Raw genomic sequence first — 18,048 nt, forward strand, 5'->3', positions numbered from 1 at the left:
AATGTAAGTTCAAAGCCAGGGTTAAACCACAGAGCCCAGGACTTGCCGATCAGAAGGTCGGCGGTTCGAATCGCCACATCGGGGTGAGCTCCTGTTGCTCGGTCTCTGCTCCTGCCAACCTAGTTTGAAAGCACCTCAAAGTGCAAGTAGATAAATAGGTACCACTCCGGCGGGAAGGTAAACAGCATTTCCGTGCACTGCTCTGGTTCGCCAGAAGCGGCTTAGTCATGCTGGCCACATGACCCGGAAGCTGTACGCCGGCTCCCTCGACCAATAAAGCGAGATGAGCGCCGCAACCCCAGAGTTGGCCACGACTGGACCTAATGGTCAGGGGTCCCTTTACCTTTATGTTCAAAGCAAACTTAGCATACAAAAATCAAAACTGATATAAAGCTAAAACAAAATGTAAATGCAAACTGCTTCTGACAGTAAAGGTAAAGGTACCCCTGCCCGTACGGGCCAGTCTTGACAGACTCTAGGGTTGTGCGCCCATCTCACTCAAGAGGCCGGGGGCCAGCGCTGTCCGGAGACACTTCCGGGTCACGTGGCCAGCGTGACATCGCTGCTCTGGCTAGCCAGAGCCGCACACGGAAACGCCGTTTACCTTCCCGCTAGTAAGTGGTTCCTATTTATCTACTTGCACCCGGGGTTGCTTTCGAACTGCTAGGTTGGCAGGCGCTGGGACCGAACAACAGGAGCGCACCCCGCCGCGGGGATTCGAACCGCCGACCTTTCGATCGGCAAGCCCTAGGTGCTGAGGCTTTTACTCACAGGGCCACCCGCGTCCCTGCTTCTGACAGTAGAGGCTGCAAATAGCCATCATGGTTATTAATCCTTCATGAATTTAAAGAACTAAGTAAAAATAGATTGTTAACGGGTCAAAGTGTAAAATTTAAGGTTAAATTGCGTTAGATAAATTATGGAACAAAATTTAAGAATGAGGGAAAGGACTTGCTGAAACAACTAACTGAATTAGAATACAAAAAAGGGAGGTGTGAGGAAGTCAAGGAAACAAGTAAATGAAAGATAAAGATATGAAAACACTGGATGGGGTTTTTTTAATGTTTTTGTTTTTAAATGTTTTTTTTTCTTTTGTATTGTTTTGCTGTATTGTTGTTTTTTATTGTATTTTCTTTTATTTTTGAAGTATTGTAACTTTTTATTGTTTTTCTTTTTTCTGCAAATGTTAAATTTTAATAAATATCATTTTTTTAAAAAAAAAATAATCCTTCATGAATTTGCACAATCCTCTTTTATAGCCACACGGGAGTAGGCAAGCGGGGCCAGGTGCCCCCCCATTAAAAAATACGTAGCAAACAGGTTCTGCCCCCCTAACAAAAATCCTGCCTCTGCCCATGTATAGCCATCTGAGTAGGTGGCCATTTCTGCCTCTTGTGGGGGGAAACGCCACAGTTTAGCTATACCTTGTGCGAAGGCAAAGCATGATGGCATGATTTCAGGGTCACAGCCAACATTTCAAGGTGCACGAATTGCCTTTTATCATCCTATTTTAAAACAACTTATGTAACTCTAAAGTGTCACTACGTTACCTATTACAAACCTCTCTTTAAAACTTCCGTGCGCGCGCCGAATTGCAAGGAGAAAGGCTTTGAGATGGGGGGTTGCGGGGGGGGGGGAGAGAAAAACTCTTGGATTTAGTTTCCCAGGTTTAAGAACAAACTTCCAAGATTGGTCACCGGTTTCTTCCTACTGATTTCGTGACGCAGCTGCCGCCTACTCCTACTACCGTACTTGGGGGGGAGAATAACCAACCAATAGGCATTTTGAGTGGTGGGAGATGGGAGAAATTATCAGCAGCTATGAACAGGGCCAGGGTGCTTAAACCAGCTCGCCAAACTGCTGCCCAAAGGGGTAAATAAACTGCCCCCCCGGACTTATTTGTATTCAACACGATCCCATAAAGCCATTATCTCCTGGATTGCCTAGACAGGGGGGGAAAGCTATGAAATGTTGCCAAAACGCAGCGCACCCCACCGCTCTGCCATTGCTATAACCGTACGTATGGGGTGCCTCTAATGATTTCTCCCTGGCGGGGTGGGGGCGTGCGGAAGGCGACCGGCTTTCGGTTTGGCTCTGTAGTGCCGGGATCTACCCAAGGCGAGCCGAAGTTCAACCGGGGAAGCTTCTGCTTCCCTTGCCAGGGCAGCGGGCTGGCTGGATTGGCAAGCGAGAGGGGCCAGCCAGCCGCTTCGCCTCCTCGTCAGCAGCGCCGCTCCCCGCCGGCCTTTTACGCGGCTGCGGGCATCGCCGGGTTATGCAATGGCTGGGAGGGTCCACCTCGCTCACCTACGGCTGGGGAGACGGAACAGAGTGGATCGGTCCGGCCCGGGTTGAGCGGAGAAAACAAGGCTTCCTCCGTCTATTTGCAGACATGCCCCGGAGGAGGCCCTCTCCTCCTTTCGGCAGCAGCAGCAGCAGCCAGGCCGGCGCTCCCCCCCCCCCCTTCCCCTGATCGCTGCCCTGGCTTGCAGGAGGACCCCAGCTGTTGTTCCTTCTGCAGAGCTCCTGCCGCCGCCGCTTCCAGGCGCACTCGCAGTCTTGCTCCACTTTTGACTTGTTGACCAGTTTCAAGTTATTGAATAGCTGGCGTGCTTAGCATAGTTGTGGTTTTCTCTGCTCAGCAAGCAAGCAAGCAGGCAGGCGTGTGTGTGTGTGTGTGTGTGTGTGTGTGCGCGCGCGCGCGCGCTCGCGCCCAATTTAGGAACTGCTTTGCATGTGTGTGCGTGTGAGTTAGCGCGTTTGTCAATGGAGCGAGCTCCCTTCCTCGCCACCAAGCTTGCAACTTTAACGTGTGCACGTGAAGCTGTCACGGGCCACGTGCGTGTAGACTCGGCTGTCTCCATGCCGGTTTCCTTGTCTTTCTCCAGCTGTCTGGATCCCACCCCACCCGCTCTTCGCCCCGGAAACGAAAGTCACCTGGCTCGGTTGCTTTGCTCGCTTTTTGAAAGACGCTCTGCTGCTGCAAGGCGCCTGTTTGTGCGCCTTGTGTTTTCCTGCGGAAGGCAGTTCAGTTTCCAAGTTCGCCCCCGCCCCACATCGCCAGTGGGATGGAGTCAGGCTTCACACCCCCACCCCCCCGCTCCCCACGACTGGCCTTGGGCTAGCTTCGTCTGGTGTCGCCTGGAGCAGCCGGACTCCGTAGGAGACCGTGCGCGCCCCTCCATTCATTCCGAGCATTCCCAGGTGGATCTAGAGGCAGCCTCCGTGCATACGCAGAGTGCAGCTCACCCACCGGCCCCCGACGCGCCGCCCTGAGATCGCCCGGCGGCGAGGACGCCTGCTGCCCCCCTCGGACGAGAGGCCGGGAGGGCTCAGGAGAGGAGGCGGAGACGCTCGCCGCCGCCGCCGCCGCCGCCGCCACCCTTTCTCCTGGCGCTCGCCGGCTCGGCCTCTCCATCCAGCAGCAGCTTTGGCGTGAGCCCGGCCGCTCTGGCCCCGCCTCGCCCCCGCCGCGAAAGGCGCCTGTAAGCGATAGCTGCCTGGAGCTGGGCGGCTCCGCCTCCTGCCTGCTGGCCCCGCCAGGGGGGCCGCGTGTGCAGCTCGGCCTGGTGTCGCGGGATGGAGAGCCGAGCCAGCGGCTGAACGCGCCCGCCTCGCCCGGGGACAGAGGCGGGGCTTCCCAAGCGAGCCAAAGGGCAAGGAGCTCGGGGAGGCTCTCCTCCTTTCGCTCGCTCGCTGGCTCTGCCTGGCCGGGGCTGCTGCTGCTGCGCCTGCCGCCTCTCCTCCCCCTCCCCGCCTCTCTGGTCCCTCCCCGCATCTCCTCCTCCTCCTCCATTGTATAATGCTTCGTGACCGCCGCAGCCCGAGCAAAGCGGAGGCTTAAATCCTTCCCGAGCTGCAGTCGCTCCCCGCCCCCACTCCTCCTCCTCCTGCCCCCCGCCAGCCCCCCACCCGCGGGCGAGGAGAGCGACATATGGAGCTGGGGGAAGATTAGGAGGAGCGCGCAGGAGCAGCCCCTGATGCTTCTCAGCTCTCAGGAGGAACTGCATGGGGTAAGTGCAACTCGCGGCTCGGGAGGAAAGATTGGAACCGGAGAGGAGGAGGAGGAGGAGGAAGGGGGGGGGTCTCTTGCCGCTTTGCCCAGCCCGGGGATCCACTGGATCGGGGAGATGCTGAGAACTCTGCCAGCAAACTGTGTTGTCTCGGGTGAGGTGGCGATGGAAGAAGGCAAAGCCGGAGGCTGCCGCTTCAGAAGCAGCCCCTCCCCAGTTGGTTGGTGAGGCAGGGAAGGCAGAAGGGGACCCGTGTCGCGGGGAGAGGGGCGGGGGGGGGGGGCCGAGGAAGCGCTGCCTTTCGGTTGCATGATTTGCTTCCCCTTGTAACCTTCCGGAGAACTACCTTTCTCTCTCCCCCCCCCCCCCGCCCGCCTTCAGAGAGATGTGCAGGGAAAAGAGGTCGGCTGAGTTACTTTTCTTCCTTGGAAACGGTTGAGGGTCCAAATGTGCAGACGGATCGGAGGTTCCCGTGTTGCTTTGAGCAGGTGTGTGTGTGCGTGTGCGCGCGTATTCCGAATTTCTCATGTTCTCTCCCTCCTCGTCTCTTGTATGAGTGGCGCATTTAAGAGTTTCTCCGAGCCATGTTTACAGTGCAACTTGCTTTTGCTCTCCGATAAGTTTCACTATGTGCTGCAGACCAACATTCGCTGGAAACTGTACCCTGTAATTTTGCTTTCTGATCCTGGAGGAGAGGAAGAAGTAGCGTGGGCGTTTCAGAACCTCGAGCTGGGAAAGTTGAGGGTCTTATTTCGAAAGTGGCAGACCCCCAAGTGAGGGTGATTCTGTGTTGGTGAGGACGCTTTGAACTGGGAAAAAGAGGCTCAGCGCAGAAGGTTTTTGTAGGTGGAACTCAAATTCTTTAAAGTGAGACAGGTTGTAAGCCTACATGTTCTGGTAGGTTACTAAAAGAGCTAGATTATGGTATTCCATGCTTTGGTGTCTCAGCCTGACATTGTGGTGGTGATGACTGTATGTGGGTGTCTTTTCATGGAGATATTCTGCATCTTAAAAGCAGTGCTAGCTGCCAAAGCTGGTCTTTAACATGAAAACTAGTAAGTATTATTGTTCCTAAGATTTGTTTTGCACTTTCTAGTAGATTCTAGCTTCTCCAGTCATTGACAGCACATAAATACTGAATGCATGTTAGTACCTCGGTTGGTTTCCTACCCTTCTCATGGAATATACACTTGTTTTTCCTGGTACAAGATGTTTTGTGGCAGGGACCTCTCTTGCAGATTACCGTATTTTTTGCACCATAACACTCACTTTTTTCCTCCTAGAAAAGGGGAAATGTCTGTGCGTGTTATGGAGGGAATGCCTACGGGTGGCATGCCTACGGATTTTCCTCCTCTAAAAACTATGTGCGTGTTATGGTCGGGTGCGTGTTATAGAGTGAAAAATACGGTAGCAGCGCAAAATGAAATGAATAGCTCAGGTGGCTGCAGGTTCACCGAGCGAGGGCCCTCCCTGGAAGTTCTTTATTTTCCCATCTAGCATTCAAGAATCTGAATCAAGATAAGCAATTCAGTTGCTCTCCAAAAATCAAACTGAATGCTGTCAATTTTATCACTAAAGGTGCTCTCCTAGGCTTCTGTGCAGTTCTCGTAAATGCTTTGAGTGAAGACCCAGTGCCAGGTCATGTATGTCTTAATTTCTTCTGGTTTCCTTTGGTTGAGATGACAGGGAATTGATTTTCAAAGTTCATCTGCAGAAACATGTACCTTTGTATCAAGGTGCTATTGAAAGAAAAGAATATAAGTGTGTGGGGGGGGCAGCACTGCTCCCAAACTCTAGACTGTTGTAGCTGTCAGATACGAGAATTGTGCAGGCTTCACTTCTTGGATTGCCAAGCCTTTCATATGGTCAAGTTTGTTGTAGAGTTAATTTTGAAAAATGCTTTTCTGTAAATAAATAAAAAGTGTTGCGCTGTATATACATATTGATATATCAGAAACTAGTGACTTGAATAATAATAGTGCTAGACAGGTACATGAGTCTGGACAGTGGTAGTGTTCCCTAGGATACAAACAAGTATTGTAGCATCTTAACAGCTGCAAGAGGTTTGTTTTTTTCCTTTTTGGTGCCTGATACTACTTCAATTAGCTCAATAATGAAAAATTGCAGTTTGGCTTCAGGAGGAGCAGTTAAAAAATGCAGTCTTGTTGAAATTTGTATGATGCGCATTAAAAATCCAAATATGATTTGTTTAGTGTGTCCAGTGCTGTTTCTCTTGCTTTTGAAGTTGCCCAAAATAAATGGAGAAACTTGTTCAAATACATTGGCATTTAGATGTGACTTTTTAAGGCAAACCTGGGATGAAGGCTAGCAAGCTCTTGTCCTTAATGTGAAGACTGGTGAATACTTAAGAGCAAACTCCACTGAAAGCAGTAGAACTTACCTCTGAGTATACATGCATAAGTTTGGGCTGCACAAGAAAACACGATTTGTTTCCTTTTATTCCTTTTTGCTCACCCCATATTTCCCAAATTACGGAGCTGTAACAAGCAGTGATGGAAATTGCATAATATGTACCACCCATAAAATAGGGTTGCCGTATTTTGAAGAGCAAAAAAGAGGACACATTTGCCGAGACACATTTGCGGGTGGGCTGGGGTGTAGAGGGGGAAGGAATAAAAATACTGTAGTAGTATTAGTGTGTGTGCAGTAAAAAATAAAAGGTGTGTTGAAATATTTAATAATGGTAATTGCAAATGAAAACGACATGCCCTCCAACATTTTGTGAGAAAAATTCGGGGCACTCCCCCCCCCAGCCTGCATCCCCATCACTCACCCCCTACCTGCCACTGATCCCTTCCATGCCCACCTGCTCGCCCCTCCTTCCCTCCCCTCTCTTACCTTTGCTGTCTTCGGCCTCCGATGCGAGGCTGAGCGGCCCTGGGAAGGCCGGAACAGGCCTGGCAGCTGCCAGAGATGCCATGAGTCCTAGAGTGTCCCCATAAAGGTTGCCCAGTCTGCGCCATGTAGCTCACTCCGCTGGCTACCAGCGCCACAAACAAATGGTACAAAAATAAAATAAAACCCGGACATTTTGCAAAATTTTAAAAATCCGCCCAGATGGTGATTTTGCCTCTGAAAAAAAGGACACGTCCAGGAAAATCTGGACATATGGCAACCCCACCAAAAACCAGATTTACTGAAGTCATTGTTTTGTAGGATCCTGGCTGAATTTGGTGTACATACTCAAAGCAGTCTTCTCCAAACTCGGGACTAAAAAGTTTGAAGTTTCGCCTCCAACCTGTCTTATGCAATAGCCAGTTGAACCACTTTGCTGATGACTACTGTGCTTTCTTCACCCTTGGTATGAATCATTGGTGGGGAAAACACTACAGAGTTTCATTTTATACCTTACATATTTTAGAAGTAGCTGGACTGTTGGTGCTGATGTGTCATCAGCAATATTTACTAGCGAAGAATTTTTGCATTGACATTATGTATATTCATATGCTGTATATCGGAAGGGAGATTATATTGTTATTTAAAATGTGGGCAATTTTCCTATGACCCACTTATAAGGGCTCTTCAGTGCCTTCTTTGGAAATACAGTTTCTGTCTAAAAAGATAGCACAAATGGAGACAGCTCCAGTTGCAACAGCTTCTTGGCCAAAAAAGGGGGGGGGGAGAGAGGAAAAGTAACTGTGCCAGAAACAGCAGGCTCTGATTACAGAGTCCAAAGATCATTTAATGCACTAAAGGGGAAAAGAGAAAGAGTGCAAGGTTCAGTTTAAATGGCTGCAGGCTGGCAATAGGTTTAGGGCACAGGTGATTCTCCTACTTGTAAAATCAGCATTTTCCCCTTTATTTTTTCTTTTTGCTAATTGTTAAGCTAATCATCCAGGAAACAAGAATTCATTGATTCACTGAAGGTAGGGAAAGCCACTCCACGTAGTGCGAGGTTCTGCCATCCCTTTATGTGGACAGTGTTCTCACCCATGACTTCTCCCTGGTCTGCAGTGCAGGTAGCAGGAAACCAGCACATGCTGCGCACGGACACATGTAGCCTTGTGCAGATCTGGTGTGCTATGTAAACAACTGACCCACCAAATCAATTCCATGCAAACTCCCATGCCCTCAAAGGCATTTAACAGTAAAGTGTGGTTTTCATGGTACACTAGCAGATTTCAATTCCTGGCTGGGACCATAAATTGCTTAAGTTGCTTTGGCTTGAAACTCGGTGTGTCTTCCCAGTAGCCTCTGGTTTCCACCATGGCTGGAGAAAGGAGACATTAATGGGTTTGAAAGCAGGTTGTCAGAGGTTGAAATGAGACCACCGACAAGGATCTCTCTTTCAAGCTTACTTAAATGTTCAGATCATCTGGTGAATGCTCTCACGTGAGGGTTGGCTGGGTTGTCTCTTCAAATTCTGCTGCTACAGGAAATGGATGGCTTAGGACTCCAGCTCCACATCAGTTGGGAGAAAGTCTAACAAACTTTTGCCCTACCCAAAGCTCTTGCAGGAACAAATAATCTGTCACCATCTCAGCCTTCACCAACCTGTTGCTCTCCCAAGTCTTTTGTAGTGAACCTTACAGGGTGCACTTCTTGTTTGTGTCATGCTGGTGTGGATTTGGAATACCTTTTGTTAAAGGTTATGGGGCCAGTGTCTTCCTCCTTTCAGAAAGCCCACGGTTGGGTCATGTGACTGAATATCAGCATGGCTCTTTGGTGAGCTCAGCTATTATTGCTGACCATGTGATAAAGTAGTCATCAGCTTCCACAGCCAGATCCATTTTCAGTACATAATGAGGTAAGATTTTCTTTTTGCTGCACATCTTCCCATAGCTTAAAAAGTTGATGAGATCACTGTGTGCAGGAGCAACTGGTACCTCTGGTTACGTACTTAATTCGTTCTGGAGGTCCGTTCTTAACCTGAAACTGTTCTTAACCTGAAGCACCACTTTAGCTATTGGGGCCTCCCGCTGCTGTTGCGCCGCCACCGCGTGATTTCTGTCCTCATCCTGAAGCAAAGTTCTTAACCTGAGGTACTATTTCTGGGTTAGCGGAGTCTGTAACCTGAAGCTTCTGTAACCCGAGGTACCACTGTACCCATTTCATTGTATAGGAACACATGACCAAAGCTGATTTTTGGTCACACAATTCTTATTCCTTATTCTGTCCAGGGCACATGAGAAGCGTGCTGTGGAATTTTCTGTTTTATTCTTTAGGAGTTCAAAGAGTCCCTAGATTTCAGAGAGCTAGCTTGTGGGCCCTGCAGAGAGGAGAAGCTAGGAACCTTTGGGCATCTGTGATGGTGTGGAAGTTGCTTGCTGAGCATAGTAGTTAAGATAGCAAATAGATAATTGACCACTGTCTACACCTTTTCTAACACTTGGAATCTAGGCTGATAAACTTAGACAATCACTAGTGTAGATGATGATTTCTGCTCTCATGGTCCTAACATATTTTTGTGTGTGTGTCGTGATTATTAAACAAGGGCTCAGTTCCTTAATGCTGAGGCAGAGAAAGAGCCATGCCTGGAAATGTCAGGCAGTCCCACTCATTTATGGTACAATCCTTTGCAAATTATCCAGGAGTTATGACAGACTGTTCAACAGGGGTTACACCCAGGGAAGTTTGCATTGGGTATCAGGCTTAGAGTGGTGCTGCAGAACATTAAATCGCTGGAGGTTTGGGAAATGTATGAGTTCTAATTCCAAAAATTTTACATTTTGAAGAATTCTTGGGCAGTTTGCAATGCTTAGAGATAACTAAAGTTTCTTGCATCGGGTAGTATTCATATGAAAAGAAGTGGACTAGATATAATTGCTCTAAACAAAATTAATAAAGTATGTGTTAAAAAACCCCACACCAAATCGAAACCCACTGCTTTTAATTTTTGAAGATGTTGTTTTCCATTTAACTGCTGTATAACTACTTTCTCTGTAATTTAAGGTTTCAATTAATATGTGTGCACAATATTTTCTTTGAATGTGCACAATATTTTCTAATAGATCTGTTAGGTGTGACTTTTTATGTAGTGTGAGGTAACTGTGCTGAAAAGCTTCGAAAAGTTTTGTAAGGCAACATGATCATTAGTTTGTTACTTTCTTTAGTTGGACTTCTGCATCAGTTACTGGTGGTGATGGTGGCAGCAGCTGTTACATTGAATTTAAAGTATTTTCTTTTGCCTTTATAAAATGAGCAGCAATAGAGAAACACCCATGATAGCAGGGAAATGTGTGTGGATGTGTTGGGGGGGGGGGCATTGGAAGGAAGGCCTGTTTGAAGCAGAGTGTACAGCTTGTCAGTCAGCAGGTCTGACTAGTTTCTGAATGCCCCAGGGCGGGTTCGTCTTAATAAAGTGCAGGTAGCTGTGAAATGAAGTTTTTAAATCCAGATTTGTCAGTATAGTGCCCCCTTAACATCTCCTTATAAAAGAGTTAGGTTTTTTTGCAGCTAAAGAGAACTTTCTCAAATTCAGATAAAGCAGACAAAAAAATATAGAACTTTTCATAGTGCAATTTTCTTTTTAGTGCACTTTATATACCTGAAGGAGCGTCTCCACCCCATCGTTCTGCCCGGACACTGAGGTCCAGCTCTGAGGGCCTTCTAGTGGTTCCCTCTCTGCAAGAAGCCAAGTTACAGGGAACCAGGCAGAGGGCCTTCTCGGTAGTGGCACCCACCCTGTGGAACACCCTCCCACCAGATGTCAAAGAGGAAAACAACTACCAGACTTTTAGAAGACATCTAAAGGCAGCCCTGTTTAGGGAAGCTTTTAATGTTTAATAGACTATTGTATTTTAATAATTTGTTGGAAGCCACCCAGAGTGGCTGGCCAGATGGGCGGGGTAATGATGATGATGATGATGATGATTAATAATAATAATAATAATAATAATAATAATAATAATAATAATTGATTGGTTCCTTGGAATGGTGGGGACATTCTTAACTTCTGCCCAGAGGAGCACGGGCAGTCTGAATATTTTATACCAGGGGTAGGCAACCTAAGGCCCGTGGGCCGGATACAGCCCAATTGCCTTCCCAATCCGGCCTGCGGACAGTCCGGGAATCAGTGTGTTTTTGCATGAGTAGAATGTGTGCTTTTATTTAAAATGCATCTCTGGGTTATTTGTGGGTCATAGGAATTCGTTCATTTTTTTTCTTTTCCAAAATATAGTCCAGCCCCCCACAAGGTCTGAGGGACGGCCCACGGCTGAAAAAGGTTGCTGACCCCTGTATTATACCAAAGCATGTAGCCTGGCTGTGTTGGTTAGATAGGCCTTGCAGGACACTGAGAACATGCATGAAGCAGCGATGAGCCATTCATACTCTCTTTGTCTCAGCAGCCTGCAATATTATTTGCAGAGTGCTGCTGCTTTTAACCTCTTTTGCCTTCTATCACAGAAAAGTGACTTGCTGCTTTGTACAGTGTTCAGAAAGTTTCTTTAGTTCATCCCTCTCCCCCCAAGGGCCATAATTCTTCTTCCTCTGTGAATCAGAAATCAGTCCTGCGCCCCACTTTCCATCTGCTTGGGGAGCAGATAATTTCTGATTGATTTCCTTCTCTTACTGTATTTGTTGCACATAACCCTTCAGCCAGAGCGTATTCTTTGGTTTTGTTTTTTAAACGTAAGTAGCTGGCTCTTGTTCCCAAGTGTTAATGTAATATGATATACATGATGCACACTGCAGTAGCGTGTTCTAGTTTTCCTCCTCCTCCTAACTATGCAGTATAAAACTAAGAGTTGATTCATATGGTTGGTAAAAAGAGGAAAGGGGCGGGAGAGGGGGATGAGTCACTCATGCTGCTTCCCTCTTAGCAGAGAATTTGCTAGAGAATTTGCATATGTCTTTACAACTTTTTCTTTCCCCGGTGGCCATTTTTCCAACTTTTGTTCTCACAACAGCCACCCTCCTAAACCGTACCATGATGTCTTCATAACTACACAGTGTTCCACAGATAACCCACCAGGGAGAAAATGACTTCTGTCAAGCACATACTTAACTATGAAATCCAGTATTTAAAATTTAACATAGGCACTTGCGTACTTTATGCATGTGTGTGTATTCCAAAGTGGTGTACTAAAGTAATAAAACACGGCATAAAAATATGTATATTCAGTTAGTTACACAACAGAGTGATTGGATTAAACATTAGCATCCTTCGGTCATTTTTGCTGAAATGTTCTTAAGTGTGCAGAGACTGAGAAAGGTGGACTGTCCCTGGGGGCTCCATCATGCCCCCTTCCAGCCTGCTGTGCTCTCCACACTTGGGGGCATTTTTGCAATGGGGAGTCCCTGCTGAAGCCACATAAGTTCTTGCTGTGAGCTGGAACCATGACAGAGCTTCCACACCTTCAGTAGATGTCTCGGTGGCCCACATAGTCTCTGATAGCATTGACATGTGGGGCCTGCAGGAGATGTGACAGCATGGAGAGGGGAAGCCCGTTCTTTGTGAGAGGGTAACCAGTTTCCGCATATGAGGAACTGAGGCTCACAAGGACACAGCTTGTTGCCCACAGATCTTCCAAGGCTGCCTTAGAGCCATGTGCCTAGTTGTTTTTTAAGGGAAAGTTCAGGTCATCACTCTTACCTGGCTGTGAAAGGTAGGAGCCTACAACCAGAGTGTTGGCTTGTTAACTGAAAACAACACGTGGGATTTGGTCCTGTCATTTACACACATGTTGGTTGCTTTAGCTTTCATTACCCAGGTCTTCAAAGCTACCTTGCCCCTCAATTTTCTGGTCATAATTGCTGCGGCTGCTTTGCTCCTCTGCCTCTCCACTTTCCCACTTTCCTTTTCTCAGGTTCCAGCTTGCCAGTCCGCTGCTTGTGTGCTCTGTCCCTGAGAGTATTTCCTCCCTGCTGGGCCTCCTCTCTCTTGGATCCCCAGTGACTTTTTAGCCAAGGGAATTTTTGGTTATGAAGGGAGCCACGTATGACACTGGAGAAGAGGTGGAAGCATTGCGGAGTGTTCATAGATAGTCTTCTGTGAGTGAAGTGAGAGCTCACTTAGACTAGAACTAAAATGTCATACTGGTTGTAGAGGCAGGAGATGTTGGCTGCCTAAATAGGTTTACTAAGAGGAGACCCTGGAGTGGGACAGCTGAAGGAACGGGAGCTGGGAGGAAGGTTGCAGAGTTAGCACTGGACTCAGAAATGGAAACCAGATCAAAGCATACCCCGGAGCAGGCAAGGGCTTGAGGAAACAATAGGCTGAGCAGATAAGGAATGGAGGAAAGGAGGGGCCAGTGAGGAGTATGTAGAGAAGGCTTCTACATGAGGTGCACATAGCTGGCAGGAAGAGGGGTGGAGAGAGAAATAAGAGGACTGAGCAGCGAAGGATGTTGGCTGGGTGCCAGTAGACTTGAAGGAAGCAGAGCCAATTAGCAGTAGGAAGAGAGAGAATCAGGAGATCTGAGGAAACAACTTCCACAGGGGAAGCCATAGTACTCTGTTGTGGCAAAAACAACAAAAAGTCTTGTGGCACCTTAAGGAACAAGAGATTTTGGCATGAACGGATTTGCTTGGCAAAGGTGTGGCACTGAAGGAAAAGCCAAGCAGTAGAGTACAAAACTGTACGCGGGTGGCGCTGTGGGTAAAAGCCTCAGCGCCTAGGACTTGCCGATCGCATGGTCGGCGGTTCGAATCCCCGCGGCGGGGTGCGCTCCCGTCGTTCGGTCCCAGCGCCTGCCAACCTAGCAGTTCGAAAGCACCCCCGGGTGCAAGTAGATAAATAGGGACCGCTTACCAGCGGGAAGGTAAACGGTGTTCCATGTGCTGTGCTGGCTCGCCAGATGCAGCTTGTCACGCTGGCCACGTGACCCGGAAGTGTCTACGGACAACGCTGGCTCCCGGCCTATAGAGTGAGATGAGCGCACAACCCTAGAGTCTGGCAAGACTGGCCCGTACGGGCAGGGGTACCTTTACCTTTACCTTTTTAGAGTACAAAAATGCATGTGAAGGCTTGGGTGGCCCCTTGGAAGGCCACTAGGGTTTCATGCATTACATTTCAGCATTTGGAGGCGTTGGAAGCCCTGCCATGCACAAAAAGTGGGCAACCCTATAAGCAGCTTAAGAACAACAAGGGTCTGTGAGCTATGGGCTAGCAAGTGGAATTGCGACTCCCCCTTTCATTAGCAGGAGCCTGGCACAAAGAAATCAGGCAAGCAGCCCTTCACTTACTGTGCTATCTTCCTGTTAGGAAAAACTTGGCCTGCTTAATTTCTTTGCGCCAGGCTGCTGTTAACAGAGCAGAGCCAGAAAGAAAACCAACAGGCAAAGCAGCTTTGGAAGCCAAGAGGACCAAAGCAGACCTGGGGTTGGCTGCTCCAATAATGAGAGTGGCTTTAAGTGATGTGTATAACTGACAGTTCCACCAAATGCAACTTGGCCTGTTTCCTTCAACTGAATGAGGCGGCGGCCAATGTTTTTGAGCTAGTCAGTCAAAACATCTGTGGAGGGAGGCATAGACAAGGTCAACGCTGGCGTAGGCTGGACCTAGGGTATTCCAGCCCCAGTCAGGTTCTCTCCATGGGGTGGGAGGGGCTGGCCTACTGGAGAGAGTAGGCAAAATTGGGTGCTACTGGTTGGTGGCGGCACATCATAGTCTTGTTTTTCCCTACCTCTTCGTGGCTATGGGAGGTGACCTGTTCACAGGGGGTCACTGCTGACACAGGAAGGAACAACCCCAGCCCAGGCTACACCTGGATCTTCCACCCCACTTTTTTTAAGGGGCTGCTGTCCTCACAGGATGGCTTTAGCCCATGGCTGTTTAAATGGCTGGGGCTGGTAGGAGAGCCCATGTTGATAGAAATATTATTAGGGGGAAGAGGCCAATGAGGGAGGATTTCCAAACACATGGTCACTTAAGTATTGTAGTTGTGGGGGCTGTGGGAAGACCAGCCATCCCCACAGGCCATTTCCCCTCTGTGTAAGAGTCCGGCTGAGGGAAAATGGGATCAAATAATTGGAGGTCATTTGCAGGGGAGAGTCAGGGCAAAGGGTTAAGCAACCCACCCCTTGCACCTGCCAGTTGTCGCTTGCAAATGCCTCCAGTTCTCCTCCCTCTGGGGACTTGTTCAGTTTACAGTACAGTATGTAGTTCCTTGCTCTGACAAGTGGTTAGTGGCTCTAACTTAAATCTTTCTGTCACAGTGATTTGTACGGCAAAATGAAGCAGAAAATGTTTTGCCAAACTGGGCATATGCTACACTGTACCTTTAAAGCACATTCAAAGCACATTTCTTTCCCTCAAAGAATTCTGGTCATTGTACAGTGGTACCTCGGGTTAAGTACTTAATTTGTTTCAGAGGTCCGTACTTAACCTGAAACTGTTCTTAACCTGAAACACCACTTTAGCTAGTGGGGCCTCCTGCTGCCACCACACCGCCAGAGCACGATTTCTGTTCTCATCCTGAAGCAAAGTTCTTAACCTGAGGTACTATTTCTGGGTTAGCAGAGTCTGTAACCTGAAGCGTATGTAACCTGAGGTACCACTGTAGTTCGTTTGGTGTTGTTGGGAATTGAAATTCTGGGGAAAATAAACTATGGGTCCCAGAATTCTTTGAGGGAAAGAATGTGTTTTGAAGGCTCTTTAAAGGTGTACACAGCTTCAGTCTCCCTCTTGACTTTCAGGGGTAAAGATGGGACGAATGAACATGTTTTACGATGCACAAAATGGCAACTGTCTGCTGGCCCAACCTTATCACAATGCCATTTGTCTAGCATTACTGTTACTATGTAAATACTGCCCTTCATCCATAGATCTCAGGGTGATTCACAGTTTGGTCTGGGCAATGTATTGATACATCGTCGAGGACCAGTACGAGGGCGAGACCACGATGGCTGCTTCGGCCGGCAGTTGTATTTCCCCTACAGTACGGGGAAAATAGTCTTTGCCACCAGAGGGACTCGGGAGCGGCTGCTGTTTCACCTGCGATATACAGCCAGGTGAAGCAGGCATTGCGTTCTGGCCCTCATCCCACCAGCAGGGGACTTCTTTAAATTGTTCTGCTGTCTGTGCCTCAGTGGCGCAGTTTATTGATGCCCCCACCCTGCCTAGGATCAGCTGAGAAGTGGGTGGTATAAGAAAGCCCGCTTCTCAGCTGATCAAGCCACCCCCAGACCGGGGGGGGCTTCATTAAACTGCTCTGCTAAGGGGTGGTGGGCAGCCTTGCGCCCCTCAGCGGGTGGCCTGCCTGTGACTCACCAGCCGGCTGGTGGGCGACCTCTTTCTCCCGGGAGGAAGAAGTAGCCCGCCTGCCTGTGGCATTGGCGCCCGAGGCCACTGCACAAATGTAGTGCTTGTGTGGCAGCCTCAGCCGGTGCCGCCTTAGAACTGGTGGGTGTGGGGGGGGCTCAGCCCTCGCCCCTTCACTGGGGCGGGCCACCTCTTCCACCCGGGAGAAAGAGGTAGCCTGCCCAAGCGAAGGTGGAGGCAGCCCTGCGAATGGAGCCTTTCAGGCTCTGCGTGCTTGGCTCCCATCTGGCTGCCTTCACCCAGGAGGGTGGGCTGCGTCTTTCCTCCCAGGGTGGTTGGTCACCTCGGGAGTAAAGATGCAGAGCACCCGCTCGAGCAAACCTTTGAGGGAGGCCCGCCTCTGTACCTTGTTCCCACCAGGCCCTGGGGTGGAGGAACTCTTTCTGTTCCCCCATCGCCCAGTGAGATGAACAAGCTGCATTGGCCCCTGAGGTGCCAGGGTTAAACCACCTGGGAGCGGCTGCAATTTCAGCCCAGCGCCTCATAGGTCTGGGGCCAATGCAGCTTGTTCCTCCCTCCATTTCAGCCTCACGGTGTATCATCAGATTGTGATGTTTGGCTGGTGATACATAGCGATGTTGAAAAGCTGACATCGCCCATCCCTATTCACAGTGTAAAATTGGTTTCATATTCCATGTATCTCATTATTATTATTATTATTATTATTATTATTATTATTATTATTATTATTATACCACCCATCTGACTGGGTTGCCGCAGCCACTCTATTCCAACAAATAAAAACACCTTAAGACATCAAACAGGAAAAAGTTTCAGATGTCTTCTAAAAGTCAGATAGTTTATTTTCTTGACATCTGGCAGGAGGGTGTTCCACAGGGCGGCGCCACCACCGAGAAGGTCAGCTGTCAGGTGTCCATCTCTCTCCCCTGCTCCTTCTCATTAATAATAATAATAATAATAATAATAATAATAATAATAATAGGCATTTAACTTGCTAAGCCATTAGGGGTCTGATTTCTTCCCACTGAACAGAAAACAAAACTTCCAAACGCCTGAAATCCTAAGCTAACTGAGATCCATTCTCTCCCCAGAAACTTCTCAGAATAGAACAGGTAGAATAAATTGATGTCTGCATGTGGTTGTGCCACTCCAGAAGCAATCTGGTAGTTGCCTCCCTCATTCCTGCATGTACAAAGGAAAAAAGAAACCATTGCAAAACGACTGAATGGGTCAGTTGGGCCAGGAGTATTTTTCACTGTTAACTGTTTGGTTAGTTGTTCTCTACATTGGCTTTAACATTCTCATTGTGCAAACTTGCAACACTTATTTATTATTTGAAATACTCTCTGGGCCGGAGGAGTCCTATTAAGCTATTGTGGTACATTTGGCCCCTTCCATTTTGCCAAACATTAAAAGAGGACAAAAAAAGTCCAGTTGGTGATCTCTCTCCTTCAGAGCTTGAACTCCAAATTGGGACATTTCCTGGTCCGCTTCTTTAAAGCCCTAAACGGCGTCGGTCCAGTATACCTGAAGGAGCGTCTCCACCCCCATCATTCTGCCCGGACGCTGAGGTCCAGCGCCGAGGGCCTTCTGGCAGTTCCCTCATTGCGAGAAGCAAAGCTACAGGGAACCAGGCAGAGGGCCTTTTCGGTAGTGGCGCCCGCCCTGTGGAACGCCCTTCCAGCAGATGTCAAAGCGATAAACAACTACCTGACATTCAGAAGACATCTGAAGGCAGCCCTGTTCAGGGAAGTTTTTAACGTGTGATTTTATTGTATTTTTGGTTTTTATGGAAGCCGCCCAGAGTGGCTGGGGAGGCCCAGCCAGATGGGCGGGGTATAAATAATA

General features: G+C 48.5%; 1 protein-coding gene across 3 annotated transcripts in view; it reads left to right on the forward strand.

Annotated features, from left to right (window-relative positions):
• Window positions 1-18,048, forward strand: part of SERTAD2 (SERTA domain containing 2) — a 132,389-nt gene that overhangs the window by 97,469 nt on the left and 16,872 nt on the right. The window contains exons 1-2 of one of the 3 annotated variants that reach the window (XM_028722026.2): window positions 3,500-4,013; window positions 4,395-4,501. The exons of 1 other annotated variant lie outside the window; for it this stretch is intronic. In XM_028722026.2, coding sequence (XP_028577859.2) covers window positions 4,461-4,501 — 41 coding nt within the window. In that variant the 5' untranslated portion in view covers window positions 3,500-4,013; window positions 4,395-4,460. Of the gene's footprint in view, window positions 1-3,485; window positions 4,014-4,394; window positions 4,502-18,048 lie in introns of those variants that run through there. One more of the 3 variants, XM_028722024.2, reaches the window with a different exon arrangement.

Source organism: Podarcis muralis, chromosome 3, assembly GCF_964188315.1.
Source record: "Podarcis muralis chromosome 3, rPodMur119.hap1.1, whole genome shotgun sequence".
NCBI classification, from domain to species: Eukaryota; Metazoa; Chordata; class Lepidosauria; order Squamata; family Lacertidae; genus Podarcis; species Podarcis muralis.